Below are 26795 nucleotides of genomic sequence, written 5' to 3'. Positions count from 1 at the left end.
CAGTACTTCCACCATCTTCTCCAGTCAACCTACCTACCTACCTACCTACCTACCTACCTACCTCTATCTCTGTTCAGCACATCAGTTTAGTTTAGTTTAGTTTATTTGATTTATATACCGCCCTACTCCCGAAGGACTCAGGGCGGTGAACAGCCAAACAATAAAATACATAGATATAAAAAATTTAAAAACCAGATAAAATCGAATTAAACCATTTTGGCCCAGACAAATTAAAACACCCCAATAATTTAAAAGCAGATTAAAATTTACATATTAAAAAGAGGGAAAAGATTAGACCAACCCCGCCTGGTGGAATAAAAAGGTCTTCACAGCGCGGCGGAAGGTGCGCAGATCCGGGATCCTCCGTATCTCCGGGGGGAGCTCATTCCAGACAGTAGGTGCCCCCACAGAGAAGGCTCTCCCCCTAGGGGCCGCCAGTCAACATTGTTTGGCTGACGGCACCCGGAGGAGTCCCTCTCTATGAGAGCGTACTGGCCGGTGGGAGGCTATTGGTGGTAGTAGGCGGTCCCGTAGGTAACCAGGTCCTAAGCCATGGAGCGCTCTAAAGATGGTAACCAAAACCTTGAAGCGCACCCGGAAGACCACCGGGAGCCAGTGCAGCTCACACAGGAGAGGTGTTACATGGGAGCGCCATGTCGCTCCCATTACCACCCGCGTGGCCGCACTCTGCGCCAGTTGGAGCCTCTGGGTGCTCCTCAAGGGGAGTCCCATGTAGAGAGCATTACAATAGTCCAGGCGGGAGGTGACGAGGGCATGAGTGACCGTGCGTAAGGAGTCCCGATCCAGAAAGGGACGCAACTGGCGAATCAGGCAGACCTGATGAAAAATCCTCCTGGTCACGGCCATCAAATTCTCTTCTAAAGACAGCCGTGAGTCCAGGAGGACGCCCAAGTTGCGAGCCCTCTCCGTGGGGGCCAATGATTCGCCCCCAATAGTCAGTGATCGCGCTAACTGACTATATCGGGACGTCGGAAACCACAGCCACTCGGTCTTGGATGGATTGAGCCTGAGCCTGTTCCTCCCCATCCAGATCCGTACGGCCTCTAGGCACCGGGACATCACTTCAAGGGCATCGTTGGGGAGAAGAATATTGATCCACTTGTGGTTATCTAATGTTTATGTTAACAACATTTCTGTATATATTTGTATTGTGGACTAACCTGTGGGGTTTGTTTGAGGATATAGGATGTATAGGTGAGATGCTGAGACACACCACTGCTTGCACCCTGCGTTCCGCTACTTCCTGAAGAACCTAACTGCTGATCTGGAACATCCGACAAGTTAGACAGTTATAAATATGGCAAAACCAAATCCTATTTATTTTAGCTGTACTATCAGATTACCCGCTAGGTACAGAAAGGTATCTACTCTCCAGAAACTCAATCCCAAATTCAGTAATTAGCTAATAGCAGAAGCTATACAGACTCAATATGGATTGCTATAAAATTTAATTGAACAGAAGAAGGAAGTTTATACATCCATTCATCCCTCCGACTCATAGCAATCTGGTCTATGTTTATATAACATTTCTATCTGACCTGAGAATGATTGATTTCCACCTTGCTAGCAGAAGCCTTTCCTTTCATAAAGCATTTTTAATATATCTCTGTTTCAGAGAACGCAATCTGCCTAAAAAAACCTGGAAATTCCTGTAATATCCAGTTGCACTGTGATGTTATAGGCTAATGAAACATTTGCAAGAAAACCACCAAGCTCAGAGAGCACCAAGGACTCCACCCATTATTTGTCACCACATTTAATATGCTACTTTTCTTTTGTGTAATACTAACTGGCATTATTTGTGGCTCGCAAAATAGCTCCTTGAGGTATAAGTAGCAATTTTCCTTTCCCAGATGGGTTCTTGCTATTTGTAGTAAGGTACAATTTTGTGCCAGGAGGTAGGTTCGCCAAATTGGCTAAATTAGTGGCTGGTAATTGCAATGTTGCCATAACTAGAAGGAAAAGAAAAAAAAATTATCAAGATTTTCAGAGACCACTCTCTTGCAACAAAACATTAAGTCCCACAGTAGTATTCTTCTAAAAATGTTTCAACTTCTTTCATTTTAGCTACAGTTATGTAATATTTATGTTTGGGTTCTTACTTTTTTATTATTGGATTTTATCCTATTTTGTATTTATTTGACTGAAAATTATGTTTTGGTAAAAATGAAACGTGATATATACTCATTAGGGATATGAGAGCCATACCCTTTTTGAGAAGAGAATTCAGTCCCTAATTAGCTACAGAAAAATAAGAATCTAGCTGCTGTTATTCAATATAGTGCATACAGAGGGAAGGCTTTAAGATGGGTTGTAGTTAATAAGGAAAGAATGTACTTCATGGAATTTCCTTGTGCAAACAGAACACTTAGGAAAGTGGAATGAAAATCAGCAGAATTTCTGAAGATGAAGGAAGTTACAAAAAGAAAGACTACATGATATTGTACAAGAAAGTGCAATATGGTTGTACTGGATGAAAAAGAGGCCGACAATTGAACAGTTTACTGTATTACAGCATTATATGGTAAAACAAATGAAAGCAAAATCTGGATACACATTCAGCTAACAACTTTTCAGTATCAGCAGAACACACATCATTGGAGAAATAGATTCTCTTCTCTATTCTACTTGCCAGGACATTCTGCCCTGAAATTTGTCTGTGAGTTGACAAATTTTCTGGAGAGGATTTACTGTACAAGGATAAGAGCAAGGAATATGAATGCAAGTCAGCTTATAAACCTTTAAATGTAGTCCACAGCTTTTATTTATTGGGTTTTCGACAGTAATCTATAGCATGGTAGAACTACATGGTGATGATTCATTTGATGCATCCTATCCAGACCAGCTTATCAACCTAGTATCCCCTAGTGGTGTTGAAATTATAGGCAACTCTGGAAGTTAGTATTCAATATATCTAAAAAAACCTAAATCGGACATGGGGTGCAATTTTATGATGCAAATCTCACCAGAATATTCAATAACTTATTTTATTGTTGTAATTAATTAATTAGGTTCATGATCCAGTTAGCTGGGCTATCTTGGCTGATTTCAAGAAACGAGGGCCACTACTTGATTAATACTTAGGAGAAAGATAAACAGAACATGCAGGTTATCGACTAGCTTTGGAAGCTGAAAAAGCATCCTGGAAGAACGCAGCAGCCAATCACATGGATTTATCTTTAAAATTCCCAGGAATAGAGCTTAACATGAAGCAGATATTTTTAAACTCATTCCTTAGCTCCATACCATCATGTTTGACATTTAAAAAAGTAAGCCCACTTTACCTGAACCTTGGGATCCAGTTTTTGGAGTTCCTGTTGATGGAACCTGAGCTTTTGTTAAAGTCTGCACAGGCTGAGCAACGATGGTTCCTCCTCCACTACTCACAATAGCTTTGGCGACTCCTTGAGTTACAATCTGTTTTCCACCAGCTGTCTTTGTGACTGAAGGGCCGGATTTTGCCACAAGTATTTGTCCTCCACCAAGGGCCACAGCTTGTTTGACCGACGATGGTAAAGCAGACCCAACTGGAACACTAACAATCTAGAGAGGGAAAAATAAAAATACACACAACATAAACATACACACAAAGCTAATGTTATTTAACATCAAGCTAAATATTGATGTTAAAAGCGATATTCTGTCAAAGGTTGGATCAGAAGTGGAAATTGTGTGGAACTGAGGCAAAACTCAGGATGATTATGCCTGTTTAGAAAAAAAAAAAACCCTTCTCTGGTGCTAGTTATGTACTAATTCTACTGCTCAAATAACTAGCAGCCCCAAGCAGTTAACAACTTCTAAAATACTAAATAGAAGGATCTTTACAGATGATTTAGATAAAGAAAAAGACTGTTCATTTCCATGAACTCCTTTTTATCCTAGAGCAGTGCATTTTAATTGTTTTATTACAAATGCTGAGAAAAAGAACATAAAACAATTAAAATAACCCAATATTTAACTGTGTAGCAAGATACTCAATGATTCCTTTCAATATTTCAAATCCATGTAATTTTTCGTATTAGAATGAGCTTAGTAAAAATGCTGTGAGATCAGAAATAGCTTAAGCCAGCATGTAAGAGATAAAAGGGAAACCAGTAAGCATCTTTGGGAACTAAGCTCTGTAATTGCTGAAAAAGCCAACTCCTTTCCTCCTCAACTTGATCTTGCTGATATTCCAAGAAACATCTTACTGGAAAATCTCAATTCTAGGAAGGTGAGTTTGTGAAAATATAGCCTTTGAGATAACTGGCTGTCAAGTTATTTTGATAAAAAGATGACAAGGCTAGAGAACTATCCAGAAACCAGTGCATATTTCTCAAAACCAGTGTTAACCAGTTTTCTAAGAGGCAGCTTCTCTAATGAAATTCTAACAATTACATGATACACATGAAAGCACACAAGCAAGGAAAGGGGGGGGAAAGAAAATGTTACCCAAAGAAAAACAATTTGGAATTAAAGTTGGGCCTAGTATATCAAATAGTTGAAGGCCATGATAACGAATGAAATACAATGATTTTTTCCTCAAATTAATAATGTTATAATTTAAAGAACAAAATAGGTATTTGAAGGGTATTCCTATCCATTTAAAGCTTCTGGTATTACCTAGTTGCGTCAAAAGAACAAGAGCATGGAGTAAAGCAATGGAACTGTAGTCACTACAAAACTGCTAGAGTGAAAAAGAAGAAAAAAAAATCTGGCACCTTTGATGAAGTAGACCCCTCTCCTGTGCTCACAATCTGTTTCTGGGGTGATAAAGCAATCACATGGCTCCCTTTCACAGTCATGTACTGTGGCAGTGAGGCCTGAGAGGCTGCTCCGGTTGCTGCCACTGGAGAATGTTGCGGTAGTTCTCCAGGCTCTTGCTTTATTATCACCTTCAAATAAAATTAAATGGAAACTAAGACTTTGTGGAGAAGACCTTACCTTTCAAATGAAGGGTTAAGGAGCTGGCTGGTGCTCCTTACAACAATGCCCATAGAAAATGCTACAGATCTATTTCCCACCAGCAAGAGAAACTGAGAGGCCCCCAAATGGGAGCAGCTTTGGATCCACTAGATCCTTGGTTTCTTGATTTATTGTGAGATTTGAGGATCAGTTCATCTTCTATGCTGGCTTAGAGGTGATAAAACTAATCCCCACTCCCAACCGGAACATGAAGAAATAATAGTAAGAAAAGGGGAAATCTGTTCAAATATCAGAAAGATGCACACACTTCTTTATTTTGCTTATATTACTCAATTTCCCATTTAAAACTGCATTCTTTTCTTTAGTAAGAAATTGAGTGTCTGCCTGATTCAGCACAAATTCAGGATCAACACAACTGTGCCTTTAAAATCCATATTTAACAGTTACAAAAAAATAAAAGATAAAACAACAACAGCAACAATAAAAACACTATAAAGCAACTTTTGAGAAGTTATAATAACTAATGTATTGGTTCAAAAAAGATTCAGAGTATCCTTTTACAAAGAAATGAATGTCACACTGAAGCAAAATAGCAATAAAAGAAAAAAAAATCACTTAGAAAAGCTGGTAGAAAATATGAAACACCGCCTAAATTGCTAGAATACACACTAAAGTATTAACATTTTTTCCTGACAATTGGTTCATCACCTACAAGCATAAAAGAATAAAAAAGAATTTCTCAAATTATTTTTACATTACAAAAGTTGTGATTCTAGGCTCACTTTATGCATGAAAGCCAGCTGGGTGATTTTGGGCTAGTCCCTCTTTTACAGCCAATCTACCTCACAGGGGTGTTGTTATAGAGAAAATGGTAGAAGGAAGGAGCATTAGATATACTTGCCACCTTGAGTTATTTATAAAAATAATAAAGGCACTGAGACTCCAGTAAATGTGGGAGAGTCTCTTTTTTGTGTTATTGTTTTCTTTGCAAATTTCACTTAGACCTTTGGTTGGCTTTAGGAAGAGTCCTGCTTCCTATAATAAGATTATTGGTATAATAATGTTTTTATATTTCTGGCTCTTGGAATACATTCACTGACCTAATAAATGAATGTACCAGTGGTCTATACCAAATGTAGAATTTACTTTGATAAATTCTTCAAAACAATATTCACATATGCAGTTACGTTTACAAATGCTTCAGCCTATGTAGCTGAAGATATCCTATGAGAGAGCAAAATGAGAAAGCAATGAAGGAAAACCCCCACCATTGTCTGGGTAGAAAAGCACAGGAAATAATGTATGTTTGTATGTAATGCCAGAAATCTAAGAAATGAGTAACAACAAAGCCTGTCAAGGATCAAACTCAGAAGCTCCACGGTAACTCTCTTTGTAAAACAAAACTGCACCATGCATAGTAGAGAGAATAATACCTTTGTAAATGTTCCGGGTGCTCCTGTCACAGATTTAGGGCTTTGTACCTTGGAGTGACTCCCAATTGGACAAAGAGGTGGCATGGCTGCGAACAGAGAGTCCTCTTGCTAGAATGAATATACACAGCATGTGGTTAAGCCTAACTATGCAGCCATTTTTTCTTTTTAAGCATCGGATTTCATTTCAAACAATAGACTTATCTATGGTAAAAATATACTATCTAATTTTCCTTTACTGTTCCAGAGAACAGGAAAACAGGAGATTGCAGTAATTTTCAGGCTGGTGGACGTTCTTGGCTATTAAACAGCCTTGTTTTGGTTAGGTTAGAAAAAATTTAAAAAGAAACTGTTAAGTTGATGACACATAATTGACATGATTTGTTTATATTTAATTAATATTTTTATCTCCAAGGAAAGTGAAAATTACAATTTGAAAGGCACCAGGACTTTACCGAAAACTTTTATAGTTATGTGAGTGACTTTTGGACTTCAAATTGTATGCTTTTGTAATAAAGAAATATAATGAACTACATTAGTTTTAACTATTTTAATTTTCTGTTAAATACAGGTAATCCTTTTGTTTTCACTTATGGTACAACACCCACTGCACAAAAGTGATCTAGTTTCAATTGATTAATTGTTGGAAGTCAATAGTACAGTTGTCCTCAATGTAAGACCATAGTTGAGTCCAAAATTTCTGTTGTTAAGACAGTTGTGAAGTCAGTTTTGCCCCATTTTATGACTTTTCTTGCCACAGTTGTTAAGTGAATCACTGCAGTTGTTAAGTTAGTAACATGGTTGTTAAGTGAATCTGGCTTCCAGATCTGGCTTTCTTTGCTTGTCAGGAGGTCACAAAAGGGGATCACATGACCCTGGGACACTGTGACCGTCATAAACACATGCCAGTTGCTAAGTGGCCGAATTTTGATCACATGATCGTGGGGATGCTGGGAAGGTCGTGTCATAGGTCATAAGACATTTTTTTCAGTGTTGTAACTTCGAACACTCCCTAAATGTATGGTTGTAAGTCGAGGACTACCTGTAAACAGAAACCTGAATGTTTTGGCCAAGTACTAGAAACCATCCATTATGTACAGAGTTTGAGTTTGGGAGAACTCATGGCACACTTTGAGAAAAGTGGTGGAAATTTAATAAGAGCCAACATGATATAATAAGAGAGGATATAGTATTTAACTAGCATTCTGAATGAAAAACATTACATGTCCATGGTTGTAGGAGCATGCCTCCTGTTAAAAAGACATAAGAAAGTAAAAGTGGAGCACGTTGCATCCAGATTTATAGGAAACTATTAAAAGACTAGAAAGAAAAAAAAAAGGTTATTCAAATGTCTGTACCTTTACTGTAGAAGTTACAAAACTGGTTCCATGAATTTTTGAGACTGGAGAACCTGTCCCATGAGAGGACTGAGAAGCACTTGTAACTTTACTTGCAGGACTACCTATATTTATGAGAAATACTTTAGTATATAATATACATATATATATAAGTATATAATATTTTAGTATATAATACACATTCGGCTATTCTGATACAAGATACATTCGTGTTAATGAGGATCGCAGTACAGTTCTCACAATTGGGTATCCTCTGCCAATGTTGGTACCACGGCTCCCAGAACTATTCTAGCTATGCCAACTTGGAAATTCTGGAAATTGCAGAAAATCTAGCATGGCACAGGCTGGCAGGCATTATCAATAATTTGAATATAGTTTATTGGCAGAAAGTCATTTATTGCCCTCCATATAATAGAGAGAGAAGACGCTCATTCATCACTCAACTTCTTTAACTCAATATCGGAAAACTTGGGAGAAGGCCAGCAACTTCTTCCACATGTACACTGCTTTGCTAGATGCAGCACTAGTGAAAGTCCAATCAGAACAATAAGTGGCAGTCCAATCAGAACCAAGCAAAATGTAGGTGAGAGGGACAGGAAACTCTCAATTACTTCCTCTTTAAAACTAGCATTAATCAACTGCTAGGTAAGAAGGGTCATCACTCTGTTCTGGAGGCTCCTTTATGTAATTTGCTAGGAAACTACACAGTACAAATAGGAACACAAAGGAATGACCTTTACTGAAAAAAGGATCAGAACTGAATTGAACATTGTAGCAACATGAAAATAGCCTATGATGATTATCAAAGGAAGTTTTCAATCAATGTATTGTATAACAACCAAAGCATGAACATTCAAACATTCGCATGATGCCAAAAGCACTGGCAGTGGCCACAGTTATGGAGTAGGAGGAAGAGGAAAATGCTGGAAAGATTGCAAGGGGCAAAGGGAGGGGAGAACAGGCAGGTCAGTTGGGTATTTTAAACTTTATGCTAAGGCCAACAGGAATCCAATAGCTCACCCACCTACTATTCTCCCATTCTCTCAAACCCAGAAACATTTCTTTCTGGATTGAAACATGGGTTTTTCCTGAAGGTACAGAAAACATTGTTTCAGTTCGTCGTTGGCTCTGGAGGAAAGGGAGGAGCAGGACAAGGCAGCCGCAGGTCCCTCGGGCCTAGGACGGCTTGCCAGCAGGGAAGAACAGGGGCAGGACGACCGAGAGAGGGGGGAAGAGAGAGCAGGCAGTGGAGATGAGGAGTGACAGAGCTCAGGCAATGAGCAAGGACCGCCCCCTCCTGATCCCCGAGCATAGAGAATGGAGAGAAGGCGGGAGCAGCGAGGCTGACCCAACGACTCGGGAGGAGAGCGCCCCGCCCCTGGGCACACCTGGGGATTGAGACTTAAGGAGATGCTATGGGAAGGGGCGCTTGTCAGGACCAAGCACTGAATTTGTGGAGTTTTGTGTGCTGTTGCTGATATCTGGAGTTCGCTGGACTTCTTGCCTTCTTGCTGCCTTGTTCCTTTGCCTCACTGGACTTCTTGCCTTGCCTCGTGCTAACAGTGTTTTGCTGGACTACTTGCAGCCAGAGGCTGCCGGAGGTGTGTGTGAGTGCTTTGCTCCAGGACTTGCTATAAACATGGGAGCGTTTGGGGGAAAGTTGGAGCAATAAAGGGGAGTTTGAACTATCAGTTGGCTGTGTTGCCTCTCTGCCTTGCCCCGGATCATCACAGATACAGTCATGTAAGTTTTTATGAAAAAGTACATAAGAAAACAAAATACATTAAAATAGATGTATAACTTTCCTTTCACTATATCAAAAACAAGGAGTGAAACACATGCATCTTTGTCCAACCTGTTGGAAAAGAAATTCATCTAGTATTTTGCCTTCTAAACAAGATGACTGACATTAGCAAGAAGGAATAGAAAATGAAACTATGCTAACACACCTGCATTTGTGACTGATACTCCAACTGACTGGCCAGGCTTGTCCACAATAACATAAGGGTTGCTAACTACAGAGGTCCCAGCTCCTTGTTTCATATGCACTGGAGTGGATGTTGGGGTACGAGGTAGTGGAGAAGGACTTGGGGTTGATATCGGAGAACCTAAATAAAGGCATTCCAATTAAATGTAAGACAGATATGCCTAAATTACAAGACACATAAATTGCAAATATAACAGTTCAAATATAGAACTCATTCAATTATTAAAAGGATAGAAAACTAGTCCACAATTTACCACATTACTTCCTGAAACATGCTCCTCTAATGACAGGGAGATGTAGCATCTAAAAATGTCATGTTTTATTCATTACAACAGATATAGTAAATATTGTGAGGCTTCTTCCAAGCTAAGACTTTTTGTATTCTTTACATTAAGCTCATGGCTATTCATTATATCTTACCACTTTGTCCTTTACAATAAATAAGAATACTTTCCATTTATCAGACCTCATTTTAGTAAAGTAAAAGTAACCCTCCCTCAGATGGACAGTTTTTGTGTGAGTCAGTCAGATGGAAAGGAAGAGGGAGAGCAGTGTCCACTAAGTAGTACCACAAACCAGGGTTTATTCCAGCGGCATATTTGCCACGGTTGCCCCTCCTCACCCCTTCCCCAAATAAATATAACATTTTCAATACAAAGTAAACTAGCTTATTTTCATTAGATGTAAACATAATATGCCCAAGCAAAACAACTGAAAAAGGCACTTCAGAAAGTGCATCGTCATGAATAAAGTGCATCTACTTGAAGAAGCCATATCCTCTAAAAGAATTAGTCCTGCCTGTATGAAGACTGTCCCTTTCTGCCCATGCATGTATGAATCATCTGGGACTCCAAGCAAAGCAAAGGTGCTGGGTATGCATACATATGCTCAGAATCCTGAGGAAGAGAAGCTGTACAATCTTTCTAAAAGAAGCCACTGCTTGAAAGAGTTATGCATGCAAAAAACATGCTTTGTGGAACACCTACTTCAAATGTTTTCCAGTCTTGTTAAAGGATGTTAAAATATCCTTCAAATTATCCATACCTGACACAATCTTGCAGCTCATGGTGATGGGCTGGAAAGACTTGCCTGGAGACTCAGCAGGGCTTGGGATTTGACCCTGAGGCACTATTTTGCAACTGGCTGCAATTGGCTGAAAAGCTGAGTTGCTGTGGGAGCCAAAAGCGACTTTCTGACTTGGGAGCTTAGTGGGAGTCCGTTCTAAAGATGATGGCAGAGCATAAAAGGTTGTATGCCTTTCAGCTTCAGCACTGAGTCCTGGTGTGGAAATGTAAAGGGAGAAGACAAGAAAGGTGCAAAGTTTTCTTGATAAATATATCAATTTAAACAGAAATATGTGGGGCAAAAATGCTTCATTCTGCTGAAAACCTCTTGAAATTGATTCATTTATTAAAAAAAAAACTGAAGAATTTTCCTACTTAGAAGGACATGATTTGAGTTTCTATCATGTCTTTGACATTGAAATTACTTATAATTAGGGACAAATTTTCCCTGAAAGAAATCTCCAATCAAACTGAGATTCCCAGTTGTTCAACAATGCATGACTATAATCTCGATTCAGACAGAAGGACACATATCATTTACCTTTTTCAAGAGAAACTTCTGTGATGGATTCATTTACTTGTTTTATTGGTGAAGATGCTTTCATAGGTGCTGGCATATTTAATGGCAAATGCAATGAGTTAGGAGCGTCAGAAAGATCAGAATCTGACGACTGGTATTCTTCTTTAAGAGAATGCCGATGCAACTCAACATCCACAACCTTTTCAAAAGAGAAGGAAAACTACTGTTGGGCAACTGACAATTTTATTTGTAGTTTTTTTAGTCAAGTATATTCAAAGAGCTTCATAACACCTTGGTATTAAAATATATACAACGCTGGGCCCTCTGCATTCAAAATGAAGAGTTCAGTGCCTGGAGAATTGTGACTTACTGCTGAACTCTGGTGTGAACCTGTAATAGTATGTGGGAATAAACTTGGGAGACAGGAGGAAGACTCACAGACTAGACTATTGTCATGCAAAACTCCACAGAAGCAGAGATGGCAAGGGATGTATTTCGGAAGGGACTTCCCTAATTTTCCAGAGAGCAAAAGAAGAGGAGAGAAGGAATACTTTCAAACTTGCAAGATTCTGTTAATGTAATCTTTCAATAAAAATATAGCTACCTTTCACTGTGCTTGTTTTCTGGACTGCCTCAAAAGGTTAACAGAACCAGACAATGCAGTATATGTAGAACAACATGGCGAAAAGCACACGTTCTCTCAGATTTTCAGGTTTATTTCTCAGAACCACCTTCAAAGATATGGGTGGTGTGTTTTATATATTCCACCCACAAGAAAAAATCCACCAGGATTCTGCAACATTAGCTCAGGTTACAAAGTTTCCATTTGTTAAAGCTTCTAGATTAGGTGTTAGACAGCATGTGGAGCTCCAGATGTTGCAATTTTCAACAATTGTCACCATTGGTTTTGCTGGCCAGTACAATGGATTTGTTGTCCAATGACACACAGAGGCCACATTACCCAGATTACAAAAACTTTATATTCAAGCAAAATGTTTATAATTTATCAATGTGAGGTACCATTCATATTTGTTTGTGCCCTATCCAAGCTTCTGTCGCTAATAATACACAAATTCAATAGACTTTGTATTTTGGCATTATGGCTGCTTGAAAGATATTTATTGTGGACACTTTTTTAAAAAAACAAGGAAGTCTCTCATTTTTCTTACCAACATTTTAAAAAGTTAAGCAAAGTAAAAACAAACCATACCGTTTCAGCCCCTAGTGTCTGTAGACCAGTGTATGTTCTATCCAACTGTAAGAAATAGAAAATAAGATTTTTTTTTTAAAAAAACCCTATTTCTGACACACATTATCTGTTAAACCATTTCAATACATACAAACCTTGATGCTTCTTCACGAAATTCAGATATTAAAAAAGCTGTGTTGTTTTAACTATTTTTAAACAATCATTTATCAGGAATAATTAAAAAATCTAGCATTTTTTTTTTTAAAAAAATCAGCATCCTGATACCACATATTCTATCTCTTAATTTCTCAGTCACTGAGTGACCTGGATGTCCTCAGCATTTTAGTATTCCTCAAACGTTGGCTGGTTTTAATCCACTTTGAATTTATGCATTTGTTCTCTCCAAGTATTTTGTATTTGTTCTGTTTTCACTGGATATGGAAAAAAAAGAAAAAAAAAGGATGCACTGTATTCTGACTTGAGTCAATGTCTTTCAAGATAATGGAATCTTACAATGCAGTATAAAAGATGAATTCAAACTACATGAAATGAAGCATTAAAAAAACTGCAATGAATCAGGGTCACAATGAGAGACAGCTAAGGGAGAAAGGCTTCATAGCAGCCCATGGAGCTGCTCAGCATCTCCATTATGTGCCTCTGATTTGCAGGTGATACAACACCAGGAATAGCTCCAATTCACTACAGGAAGGCAGGATTAATATGCACAATGGATTCGCCATAATTTCAAGATGTGGGAAGCAAGAGAGATGGCGACATTTAGTAAACAGCTTTATGGATGGCAATAAATCTTAAATTTCCAAAGAGAGCAAAAGAAATGCAAATGAGTTTTTAACCAAGGACATTTTCTCCCCCAGAAGACTCCCCCAAGAGAAAATAGTATTATGTAAAAGTAAATTAGTTTAACTACTAAGTTACAAGGAGCTATGCATGTGTTTTAAAATCATCCATAGATAACTTTTTTTCAATAGTAAAGAGTATTTATTAATGGTCTAATTCTTGTTCATTTGCCCCAATGTTGGGTTGATATTTGTACATTTAAAATGTTTGCATGCTGTTTTATTAAAAGCTTTAACAATATTTAAGCAGTTTACAGCCAAATCTAAAACTCAAAATAAAGCAACAGCGTTAAAACAGAAAATGCATACTCATTAATGGATATAAGATGAGAAATAGTTGTCTCAAGGCTTGGATAGCAAAATATGTTTTCAACAGGTGCCAAAGCAATGCAGTAGGTTCTTACACAGCCATGTATAAGCAGCTTCATAGCAAACCTGTCTGTTACTAAACCAGGAGGCAGATAGCGAATAGGCCTCCTGTTCAAACATGTATCGTCTAGTGGCTAGATCTACTTCCAAATACTTGGAAAGAACAAATATATGAATTAAAAGTGGATTAAAACTACCCAATGTTTGAGGAATACTAAAATGCTGAAGGCAGTCTAAGTCACTCACTGATTGAGAAATTAAGAGAGGGAATATTTGATATCAGGCTAATTCTAGCCCATCTAGCTTCTGCCCAGACAGCAAAAGAGGTACAAGAATGCGAATCCTAATTTCACTAAGTAGGGCTTGTGTTTGATACACTGCAGTTGCTTGAATTCTTCTGTAATGGCTTCAAAGCTTTTCTACAATAAACCTACCTCTCTGACCTTTTATAACTTTGGAAATTTATTCTTGAAAGGGTTATCTTGGCAGCTAAAGGAAGCCTGAAAAATAGTAGCCACCTCCTGAGCGTTGAGAGGAGAAAATGCCAAAAAGTAAATATCACCAGACAGCCTATCCTCAAATGATTGCAAGATGACAGTCTATAATTTGTGACAGTCACAAAAGGATCTTCCTGGATGGTTTCCTTTTTATCTGGGGAGAAGGGAAATTCTTGAATCTGACAGAAACAATTCTTGGTTATGTTTTGATTTATGCACTGAGAATCATTATAGGTACGGATGTTTTAAAAACCTGAATATTTTAAAATTTTTGTATTTTCCCAGTATTTCTGCTTGAAATTCCAAGCAATCTGTATTTTTTTTAAAAAAAGCATATTCAATTAAAAAATAATGTAATTTAAATAATTTTGGATGTCCCATAGATGATATCTGGTGTTATTTTTTTTATTATTAAGTACTGCGTTGCTGACTTCTGCACATACATCTTAGTAAAAAAAAAACCTTACATTTAACATTATTTGAAGCTCCATATGTGCACACATATAGTACACATATGACCATAGGCACTTTATTATAGTTCTTTATTTCAGAAAGGAATCCTTTAGAATTATTTATTTTCTTGGTTCTGGCTCTTGAATTTTCCTTTGTAAAACAGAGTTATAAACAAAATTTCTTTACCCTTATGGACCTCTTTTAGATTTCCCCATTTTTAGGTTTGCCCTTTATTTTTTACAAGAATATATGGTTGCTATACTTTGCATGTGTAATAGATCAACATGGGAACCCCCCCCCCACAATCGTGTTAAAATTTCAGATATCTTTCATAAACATTATTTGTTATGTTCATTTTACTTTATAAAACCCAAAACCAGACTGACTATTTCCTTGAGAAAAAGTAAACAAAAAAAAAAGATGTAGGACAAAACTAGGCACTGTATCATGGAACACTACAGTATTACCTTGAGATGGTGTATAATGTCAATCCTTTTGTTTCGGTTATCCTTAAAGTGAATCTGAACCCGCACTGGAAACTCTCCCCAGCCCCGCCTCGTCAGATGGAAAGGAGGTTCTCTACAAATATGGACATTGGAGGCTTTAGTTATTTCTTCTAACAAATATTTTAAAAAAAACAAAATGAAAAAAATACCAAGAAATATTTGAGTCTTAAAACGGGGATAATGAAAATGTCATGCCAATTTAAAATAACTAAATACATGAAATGAAATCCTTATATCCAGGAAATGCTGTATCTGAGAAACCAGAAGAGCCGACAGAAGGATATTCCGAGTTACTGAGCCTGCTTGGGGATGCTATGCCACTGATAATGTTGGATCCAAGGAGTATCATTAAGTGATGCATTTTCTACTTCAAGGACCAATTCTATCCAGAATGTTACCAACAGATACAAGAGATGAGGAAGTTGCAGAAAACATATGGAGCATTGAGGTGATTTCAATGAAATCTGTGTTACCTGACTTCAACAAGATCATTAGGTTTATAGCTGGGATGAAGGAAAAACCAGACTTTCTTAACAAAATGATCAATGCTTGGCTCTCGTCGGGAACCTCTTACGTACACCATCCATTTATGAGTGGATTGGTCGTTTTCTTCTCTCTTATCAGGAGGAATGTATCTGGAAGACAGAAAAAAAATAAATCCACCAAAGTTAATTCTACTGCATCACTAATTAAGCAATCCTAAATAGTGGAAAGGCTGTTATGGTTCTCTTTGTAACAGAGAAGAATGTTTCTTCAGGAAAACTCTTCATTGACAAAATGCTTGGTCATTCCTTTAATCATGGTAATGAAAAAAAGCTATATATTGAGGAGATGCTTGCTTTTACACTAGGAAATGCCCTCCTTTTCTTTTCACCTATAGGAAAAAATAAAAACATGCTACTGTTGGATTTTTTCCAGTGGAAGAAAAAATAAAGAATGACATCAGAAGGAGAGAGATTATACTGTCCTTTTTAGATGACTAGCAAACAGATGTATAAAAACATCATGTAGCAAAACAAATAGACTTCCTCCACCATCCTTTCTTTTGGAGTCCTGGGAAGTGCTGGTTAGAGCGATCTACTGTGGCTTCAAGCACCATTACCCAGTCAATTCTCTGATACAGGTTGGAGGGGGAAATATGCCTAGTGCAACTCTGAGCATAATCATTTAACTATATTGTCCCATTGAGTCCCATTGCCAGGTGTGTCATATGAAGCTATGGTGAGGCACTCCAGTAAGTTACTTGACGTAGTAGATGCCTCCTGAAATGTCAGAATGGAGTATATACAGGGGCTGGAGGAGGAGCTAAGAATAGCAGGAACTCTTTAAGTACTCAGAGCACTTCCAATCAACATTATCCAACCCATTAGTTGCCTTCTGCCTTCAAAACTACTATAAAGAAAGAATGATATGGATTGTCTTTCCCTGAAACAACAGGTTTGTCTAATAATAATGGTTACGATATATTATTGGAACAGAATGGAAATCAGTTTGTTTACTGATTCCATATTAACACTGATGACATTATCTACTTGGATAATGAAAAGTCTGCAAGCAAACCGAGGGCACCAAGGACTTTACTAATTCCATAGTTTGATCATCCCTCTTCTAATTTCAATCCATATTTGGAGTGGATAGGAAGAGACAAAAACCCCCCACTTTGAATACTTACTTGGAAACATTACCGACAACTATTGTTTTCTTCACATATAATCGTGAATGCTCTTCATTTGAAAAATCAGCCTTTCTCAGCTCTGCTTCATATTCTCTTGAAACACCAGAAATGCCCTAAAGATGGAATGTTTAGAAATCTATATAAGGATGTTCAGGGAGAAAGATTTCTGATGGAAGTTGCAAGCATTTTAAAAAAATGTGTAAACCTTTCTACTGCTGAAATTACACCTAGCTTTACATAATCTCTAAATGTTAAAAATGGCATCCAGCTCTTACAAATCATCAGATTTGGTTTTGAGCATGTTACAATGTAAATAGATAATATTTAAATACATGAATCTGGATAAAGTTGACATGTTCCTATTACTCTTATCTAAAACAAAAAAGATTGTTTGAAGATTCCTTATACTATATGACAAAGCAATGATGCAATTTTTAAGATCTCTCACTGAGTTTATACTAAACTTGGTGAGTGTTAACTATATATGCTATCAAAATAATATAAAAGAGAACTCCAGAAGTTTTCAAATTTTTAAATCTTTACTTTAAAAAATTTCCTGGAACCTCATGAGCACAGATTACCTGGGTGCTAGGTTTTTTTTCCCCCTCTGTTTTTTTTTTTTGTCCTGTGTTCCACAAGAGCTTGATGGCATTCTATGAGAAATTAAGTTTGAAAAACCCTGCTCCAGAAATATGGCCTAGGAACTTGCAAGGAAAATATCTTAAAATGCTGCAATCTTTGGATAGAAAGTGATCCGAGCAGTGGAAAATTAAAGAGAAATGTACTTTCATCCAGGCTAAAGCTTTTACTTCTTTAAATGCAAGCAGAGTTGAAGAGGCAATAGGTGGAGATTAGAGATACAGGGATAAATTCTTGAAATTCTGGGGTATATTATATGATCCTATCCAAAACAACATTAGCAACAACATATTAAGGGAATATCAACATGCAAAACTATTGAAGAGTCTGAAGTGACAATTTCAGGCCAGGCTATTTCTGGGAGAGCTTTATCTATTAATCAAATTCCCAATTACGTTGGGAAATGAGAACTGGCTTCTTCTTCTAAAGAAAATGGACCATGCTCACAGTTTAAAATCGTAATCTCTTTCTCCTTCAGATATTTTAAAAACTGCATAAACACTGTTATTCATATGTCATAAACTGGAAGCCAAAACTATGAACACTTCAGAAGTGTCATTTAACATAATACCTTTATATTGCTGGAAATCCCGTATTTCCTTTTGACCATACCAGTTGGAAATTATGAAAATTAAAGTCCTACATATTGAGACGGCACCAGATAGGGAAAAGTTCACATACATATGATTACACCAACAGGAAATACCGGTAGGTAGAAAATTGTTTTGTTCTTTACAGTGGTATTTATAGAGCTTCCAATAAAGGAAACAGGTTTCCTTTTGCCATGCTATTACAAAAGAACTTTTGTTTCTGAAAATTATTTTAACACATTGGTATTGTATCACCTGTCCAGCATTCTTGCGCAGAGTCAAGTCAAGTTTGCTTGGCACTCTTTCTTCCACATCCAGACTACCATTGTCTTTTCCCAACATATATTCCATGTGCTGAGAAGATTCACTCTCTGAATGATTGACAGACAGGGTTTCTGAGCCCTGATTAGCAGGAGAGGATGATCGGGATGGAGATTCTAAAAATTTCTTGATGGTTGGATGGTTAAAAACCATAGAATCACAAGTCTTCATTCCCTGAAATAGAACAACATTTGTTTGTTTGTTTTAGTATAAATGAGGAGGGCAGATGTTAGTCTTGCAGATTTTTAAAACTAATCCCCTAAATTCATCCATCTACAACCTGGTACATAAGACACATCTATGGATCTTACAGACAATTCCACTACTGATTATACCTAAAGGCATGCAGGACTTGAAGAAGCAGGTCTATTTATTAAAAACCTGGAAGTTAAAATTGTTGCTGATTTACTGCAAATCCTTCAGACATTGGGAGATATTTTCAGCCCAGTTCTATTTTAAAGACAGCTGCAATCAGAATCTCTGTAGCTTTTCATAGTAAATGTTTCTTGATCCTCTTAAAAAGGAGACAGCAGGATAAAGATACATGGAACATGTATGTCTACCACTGAACTAGGGGCTGAATAGCAAAATAAAAACATCAGATGGCAATACTACAACCCCATCAGAGCTGCTCTTATAAGTAGTTCATTCATATAATTTTTGGAGGTTGACACAGAATACTAAAACTTGTTTAACAGTGTGTTCACAGGAAAGGTAGCTATCTAATTCACTCTCTACCTTCTTTGCAACTAGATAAATCTGCTTCTGATTTGCAGCAGTAGATTACCAACAGGCATTATTTCGCAATACCTGAAATTTTTTGAAAAGAGACAGACAAGAAAAAGAACTTTTAACTTTCAATTTTGGTCATTTTTTAAAGAGTTGCTTTGTTCATGATATAAACGTTTTCCATCATAGTCTTTTTAATTGTTTTTCTCAATGTTATTAATCGTAGTTTGGTGTTTTATTATTTTAAAAAATCTGTCTCAAACTAAAAACAGGTTGTTGTTTTTTAAAATTCAAGTTTGCTCCTACTGAAGTTTAGTTCTGTTTCTTTAATGGAAGCTTTCAAGTAGTTACACTAATATATGATCTACAACCTTCCATACCATAATACCTAGTGTGCTTAGCCAGAATAAAGTTTAAAAATATCTAAAACGCAATCCTGGTTTATGACTAGTACTCTTTTCCAACAACTTCTTTGCAACCTGTATTTTTAAATACATGATTGTCAACAATTGGAACAGGAGTTCCCTGACACTTCAGTTCAGTGACCCCTTCATGAAGTTTCAGGTTGTTAATGTTGACTCCCAAGCATTATATGAATATTATTTAATGAATACTACTTTAAGCAATAGCTCTATAAATAACAACGTCAATGGATTATCCCATCAAATCAAAGGTTCAACACTGACCACTTTGGGAAATCCTGATATAGATTAAGGCAAGGTAACTTGCCACTACTCACATGTGCACTACTTATCTCCCCAACTTTAAAGAGTCCAGCAGAAGCATAGTAGTTCGCCACAATGCAGGCTCGCAGTTTATCCATCATTCTTCTTGCTTCGATCAGTCGCTGTCAAAAGGAAAATCCATTTAAGAAATGGCTGAACAAATCCCTGCTTCTATTTCTCAATTTATAATAAACATGATATCTATATACCTGATCAATCACTTGAATCTCATGTTCTTTATTTTTCATTTCTATAGAAAACTGTTCTTTAATAATTGCTTCAATCTTCTGTATTGCAGCATCTCGAGCTATGTAAAAAGAGTTCATACAATTAAGATTTTTATGTTCAAGATATTTAAGACTGTTTGCAATGTTTCTGAAAAAAATGTTCCACATGTAAGCTAAAAATGTTTGTGATGTCAGATTGAGCAGGTTGTTGAAAGAAAACCACATCATCAGATTATACACAAATAATGTAAAGATAATGTATCTATTTCAAGGAATCACTGTAACTTGTAACTTACACTGTAACACTGTAATTTTTGAAATCTAAATATTGCTGAAAGAAAATTTAGAAACAGGAGGACTTGATTGTCACTCATAACTGGGAATCTTTAATTAAGATCTACATAAACATAAAATGCTGGAGTCTCACATTGTACTAAATTTTGAATTGTAATAAGCCATAAAAATGACTTATAAATCACTATTATTGGATTCCCAAGTTATATTATGTTTAGTGTAATATATATATATATTAGCCAAAGTTTTAGTAATCAATAAGGTCTCATTATACTTATGATCAATTCCCATATTGTCTTAAATGCTACTTTTATTTTTTACCCCAAAATGAAATTGGAAAAGGTGTTTCTTGGACTATGAGTTGAACCAAGATCAACATCACAGAAAAACACAATGAAACATGTCTATACAGTTGTGAAAGAAAAAGTGGAAAAACTGAGATTTAAGATTGGTTTTAATCTTAGTTTTTAATCACATACTGTTCGTTTTTTTAAAGAAATTTTACCAGATTGTTCTGATGCTTTATGATGTTTGTTTGTAGGTGCAATTGAGATCTCTTCATAGTCTGGGTCCATCTCCTCTACAGTCCTCTTGATACCTGACATTGTTATCTTCTTCACTAGAGAAAGAGAAGAAAGAAACAGATACATAGCATTTGTAAGTTCTAGGTTCTAAGCTACATTACAGAATTAGCCAGTTCTCTTATTGAGAACAAAAGACCAGCATGTCTGAACAAGAGGTAAAGAATTCTAAAATAAATCAATATTTTATAGCCAAATTGCTCTTTGCTATGGTCACTGAAAAGTTATTTGGAAAAGTTATACGGACTCATTTTTTAAAAAAATTGGGAAAAAAGACTGCCACTAAATGACATTTTAAGGTGTAAGAATACTTGTATATGTTTATGAAAACCGCAACCTGTTTTAGTTCTACAACTAAGCTTTATTTTCCTCTTTCTTTTCTATTGAAAAGTAAATGTACATGCAGTGTGTAGACATATCACATAGACCCAGTATTCCATTATAAATGAATACAAATCTTCCCGAAGTATTTTTACCTTAAACATATAAATCAAAATCTGATTTTCTTTTAATGCTCTGCACTTTGGCTGAAGGCTTCTTAGATTCCTCCCAAAGTTTTATTTTTCAGTTAGTCCTGTCAAATAAAAATGGTTTTTATTAATGAAAACAGATTTTACTTTCTTCTCAGTCTTTCAGCATGTTTTACTGCTATCCACTCAGTTTTTGAACACTTAAGTTTATAATTTCACATTTACAAATATTTAAACTTTTACAATCATGGAGATTAGATACTGACAATTCAACTTTTATTACCATTTGTTTTCTTGGCTGAATATAGAAAACATCATCGGTATATATTATTGCAGAACAGTTTTATTAAGATATGTTATCATGCAACACCAAAGACAGAAGCGCATTTAATAAATATAAGCATCAATAGGGTATCAAAAACTGCACTCATTTGCTACTGTCACTGAATGGAACTCCTTAATGATAATTAGGTACCGCCTTGTAAGGATCCTCAGAACAAACATTACTGAAGGAAAATGGATATCAAGACAGAATACTGACTATATTTTGTATATTTTTGTAATTAGCATGCTATCAATATTCAAAACTGTGCCAGATAGTGTCTGGGGTCAAGCCCCATCCAAAATCATAGTTTTAATATGAGTTGCATTTAAAAACAAGTACCCAGACAGGACTCGTAGAGTATGTCAAATAGTAAACGCAGAGCTGTTCTCATAACAGCACAATCAGGTGCAATCAAGTTATGCTTAAACCAGTTAAAATGAATAGAAACAGGTAAACATAACTCTACAATGGCATGGGCAACCCATGTGTTTAACAGGAAGTCCTACTGAATTCAATGGGAACTTTCAAGGAACGTAGTTAGTCTGCAAGGTTGCAGATTTAAAGCATGCTCCAAACAAGAGTTCACCAAAACTCAGCGTTTCTCCTTCCAAGTAAACGTGGGTTAGGATCTGACTGCAAGATGGGCGTAAAGGGGGTACTTCGCTTTTCCAGTCCCGAAGCCCAACGAAGTTAAGACACCGAGCAAACTTGGTCGGCTCTTTCAAAGGTAGTTGCCTCCGGCTTCTTGCAAGAGCCCCCCAGCCTTTTGCCAGAGTCGAGCCCGAGCCGGAGGGGGCGCTCGCCAAACTCACGCACCAGCCTGCCCCTTCTCAGCTCGGGAGGGATAAAGCGGGGCTTCGGCTGCAACTGCACAACTCACCGGCTTGCTTTAAAAAAACAAACAAACCCCGGAAGGCCGCCGCTGGCAGTCCCTTATAGCATTAACCAACCCAACGCTCAGCGAGGCCACCACCTGCAGCGCGCAGCCGCCATCAGCTCCGTCCTCTCTCAGGGCGACGGAGGGGCGCGGCTGCGCAGGCGGAGAGCGGAGAAGGGGCGGGCATTGGGAGAAGCCCATGCCTGAAAGAGGCGGCGGTGGCGGCGGCAGTGGCGGTGCTGCGCTGGTCGGTGTATTCTTCACCTACAGCATCCGCTGTAATTTAAACGACTTGGACTAGTGGCCAAGAAGACTGATGTGTGCCGCTTTTAATTTTTCTTCTTCCGGGAGTTGGGATTTTGTTTAAGGAGTATTTTAAAATCTCCAAAAGTTTGTATCACTAGACTTCTTTATAGTATCTTTTTTGCTGGCACTATTACTCTGATTGTGATTATTAACCGTACTCGTTGTTAGCTGCGTGGGAATTCTGTGTTGAACTATTAAAGTGGTAACGTATGTTGAGCAGGGAGACTTTTCTGCTCTCCCAAGTTTTCAGCATGCCAGAAACACAACATCTGAAGCTTTCCAGCAGCAGATACATAGGAATGAGATGAAGACGGCGACCCGCAATTTACACACCTTGTAAATTTTATTGTTGCCTTGTCCTTCGTTGGCCATCGTTTTCCTCCTAAGATATGTCCTTTAAAAATTCCAGGGACCATTTTTCTCAATTCATAATGAACTTCTATGGCAATGAGCATTTGAAAATAATATGAAAGTGCTGGGGAACTGCCACCCAAGAGAATTGGGCTCATGCTGGGAATTAGTCTTCAGTTGTGTAGCTACAAAACACTTAGGGCTGACACACACCCCGCCTCTTCCATGGGATCTTATCTGTTATCCCAAGAGAAGTCGGGGGAGATTCTTGTATTATAGGCAGAATACAATAAAGTAGTCATCTTGAACGCTACATATGTGAATCTGGTTGCTTGTGCCTGACAGAAATAAACTACATCAGTAAATTCATCCAAAATTCTACTGATGTTCTCATGTATACTTAGGTCAACTGCAAGCAAAGAAATGCAGATTGTAATTATTTATACACACATATATAAATGAAATACATCAATTAGTGTAAGTTAATATAAATAATAAAAAAATGTGCTGTTTATATTCTAATCATTTTTGCCAATTGTTCTAAAAATATAAGCCAAAGTAGAAATGTGTAACGTTTTTAAAAATTTAGTTGTCAAAATACTCTAACTGAAACTCTGTTTTTCAGACCATTAACTTTTCCACTATTTTTAAAATTTAACTAAGCTAATGCACCTCATTGAAACTATTTATGTACATAACCTAAGATTTTATAGATTTGGGTAATGAAACAGCTGCTAATTGGGGCTAATTGTATCCTCCATATTGACTGACAATAGCTATTTGGGGCCAGCTATTTCTGACAGCCAATATCTAGGAAATTACAGCAGTTATTTGAGGTTGTGATGATTTTTGACATGTGTTTGAGATAGCAATAGCACTTAGACTAATATATTGCATCATAGTGCTTTACAGCATTTTCTAAGTGATTTACAGTCAGCATGTTGCCCCAAAAATCTAGGTCCTCATTTTACTGACATATTACAGAATTTAAATGGAAATCTAGCATTCATTATTATAAATCTTCTACTTATGAATAACATCGCTATTTGGCCTAGTTGGAAATTGAAAGCTACAGTAAAATAACATTTATCTTTCAAACTAATATAATATTCTGGCAATGATATTGATTGCTATGGAAAATGTAATTTTCCCAGTTGAATTAAGATCTTTTAAACATTAGGAACATAAATGTTTCCCTCTACAAGAATTGAGAAACTTGTGACCATTGTTGTTTATATGGTAGCATGCTCTTTAAAAAAAACTTTAAATATAGACAAAATGGCTGTCCCGTTGATTAGTAGGATTGAAGTACTGTATATCCTTTTGGAGATAAAGTTGTACTGTTCCTGAAATCTCAAGTTCTTTCAGTCTTAGCTGTTTTTTGATATTCAGGTGGCAGCCTTGCCAAGGAATAGCTTTCTGTAGCTACTGAAACAATGAAACAATTTCTGCCATATGCTTTTTTTTAGAAGTGAAAAATGTGTTGGCTGGAATACTGAGTACTGCAGCTACTGGGAACATATTTTCATGTTGAAAATCCTGCACTGGCTACTAACAGTTTTCTGAATATGCTTCAAAGTGCAAGTGTGTTTTTTGTACTGTCTTAGTGGTTAAATCCTAAATATCTGAAAGACCATCTGTTTTATTTTACGTTGCTTTTTACTTTTAGGATCCTGTGTAATTATAAGAAAAGTGGGATCTAAATCAAGTAAGTAATAGACATTTACATAATAAAGGTCTAAATTTTTTAATAAAACAGAAAATCAGAATGATGCAAATTAGCAATATTTATTCTGAATTTGGCTTTGGGGCAAAGATTACACTAAAATGGATTTATTTACAACATTCAGTTCTTTGGATTAAGTATACAAAATAAACTACAACCAAATGCTTTTCACCCTCACATATCGCTACAACCCATACATAGTAGCTTTCAAAAGCATCATTTATAAGCAATCATCAAAAAAAATCACACATACTTATAAATACATACACATAACATTGAAATATCTACTGATACACTCCAGTATTATAATACAAGCTAAAAAAAACAAATTCAATTGAAGATTATTATAAAGCATATTGGTAAGTACAATAAAAATGATCAAACTATTAGAATTACTGTTCCTAGTTCAGTGTTTTGTGGTATAACTGAAGACTTCACTCAGTAAGTTTCACGAGGTTAGCTGCCATCTAACCTGTATATTTCTTTAAATATTCACAAAACAATTAGTTGAGAAAAGTGTGGGTATTTTTAGTGTGTTATTGTTCAGCTAAATCCTTCTATAACACAGGAAATTTATAAAGGATAAATTTTGTATCAGAAAAGGTGAAAGGTAGCTTGGTCTATCTTCATGTAACTCAAGATGGCTAACTCCGTTGTAAATTTTCCATGAGTTTTAAACATGATAGGATACATGACGATGCAGTGAAATAGAATATGCTAGAATAAAGATGGGTAGCTTTCCAAGAATTGGAGTTTGCTGCACCTTTCCTTGATCAGCTACAAGATTGCCTGGGGATCTCACAGGAAGTGATAGATTTCTGGTTATTTGGGCAGATTAAAGGTATAAATAGAGTTTAACTCCTAGAGGCCTTCTGCTTCCACTTGGTATTTATTTCGAAATGGTATTTTGAGATAAAACAAAAATCATTCTATTAACATAGTCAGGTTTGTTGGGCTTTTGAAAATGGGATGATGGGTCATGTGAGGCATGTATGTTGTCCAGCCCTGTGCTAAATTTTCCAGGAGGTGCTCATCTCAAATATAGGTGGCCTCTTTTAAGAACTAGGTAACAGTGTATTTAAAAGTATTTCCAGGACTGCATAAAAACCAAATAGTGCAGCCACATAATTCAGTGACCAATACGTATTCTGAGTTAATATTCATCTACTTTTAAAATATTGCATGCAAATAAAGTTTTGTTTAGTATTATCATGCTGCTGCCTGGATTCCAACTATTTTGGAATCCTTCACAAATGAAAGAACTTCCTTAACAAAGATCAAGCAATCTGTGAAAGATGGAGGTTCAATTGGAGGGTCAGTCTCTACAGTGAGTAATTCTTTCTCTGCATTTGACACAGTCATTTCTTTCAATTTTAATGTAAACAGAAAAAAGCCTGTAAAAATCAAAAGCACAAGCAGGTTGCTTGTTCCAAAAAGCCAAGTATAGAATATTACAGAATAGTACAGTTTTAAATACATATTAAATATGTGTGTTGGAAAAAGTAACACAAAACATTTTTACTTACAGTATAAAGCAAATACACAAAAAAATGCAGTCATGATTAGTTGCTGAATGCTTTGAAGGGGCCTAATGCCCCTTTGAAGGGGCTATGCCTTCCAGAGAGGTTGCATGCTGTATCCCAGCTGCCTGAGTGTGCATGTTGCATATCCAAATACTTCAGCTGGGACTTAACTAACAAAACAAAGCAGCTGTGCATGCACACAAGTGGAAATGGCTTTTGAAGCAATAACTTACAAAAAGATTCTTTAAGGTTATGAGGTGTTTCCCTTGAGCTACTGAGT

The 26795-nt window shown here is 36.8% G+C and overlaps 1 protein-coding gene across 1 annotated transcript in view; it reads right to left on the bottom strand.

The window, feature by feature from the left end:
* The window catches only part of YEATS2 (YEATS domain containing 2), a 38057-nt gene extending 16573 nt beyond the window's left edge, over nt 1–21484 (bottom strand). Inside the window, exons 1-18 of the mRNA XM_070945818.1 lie at nt 21414–21484; nt 20862–20975; nt 20045–20142; nt 19850–19957; nt 18316–18555; nt 16829–16944; nt 15630–15791; nt 15118–15229; nt 12496–12540; nt 11307–11484; nt 10746–10979; nt 9664–9822; nt 7715–7818; nt 6360–6467; nt 4722–4895; nt 3306–3564; nt 1812–1973; nt 1182–1285 (exon numbers count right to left, since the gene is read on the bottom strand). Of these exons, the coding sequence (XP_070801919.1) occupies nt 1182–1285; nt 1812–1973; nt 3306–3564; nt 4722–4895; nt 6360–6467; nt 7715–7818; nt 9664–9822; nt 10746–10979; nt 11307–11484; nt 12496–12540; nt 15118–15229; nt 15630–15791; nt 16829–16944; nt 18316–18555; nt 19850–19957; nt 20045–20142; nt 20862–20961 (2463 nt within the window). The 5' untranslated portion in view covers nt 20962–20975; nt 21414–21484. The remainder of the gene's footprint in view (nt 1–1181; nt 1286–1811; nt 1974–3305; nt 3565–4721; nt 4896–6359; nt 6468–7714; nt 7819–9663; nt 9823–10745; nt 10980–11306; nt 11485–12495; nt 12541–15117; nt 15230–15629; nt 15792–16828; nt 16945–18315; nt 18556–19849; nt 19958–20044; nt 20143–20861; nt 20976–21413) is intronic.
* Nucleotides 21485–26795: the final 5311 nt, after the last annotated feature.

This window comes from Pituophis catenifer, unplaced genomic scaffold (assembly GCF_029215685.1).
Source record: "Pituophis catenifer annectens isolate HBS135680 unplaced genomic scaffold, rPitCat1.0.hap2 SCAF_6, whole genome shotgun sequence".
Lineage (NCBI taxonomy): Eukaryota > Metazoa > Chordata > Lepidosauria > Squamata > Colubridae > Pituophis > Pituophis catenifer.
Note: the sequence above shows the minus strand (reverse complement) of the source record. Positions and strands in the feature narration are given on the sequence as shown.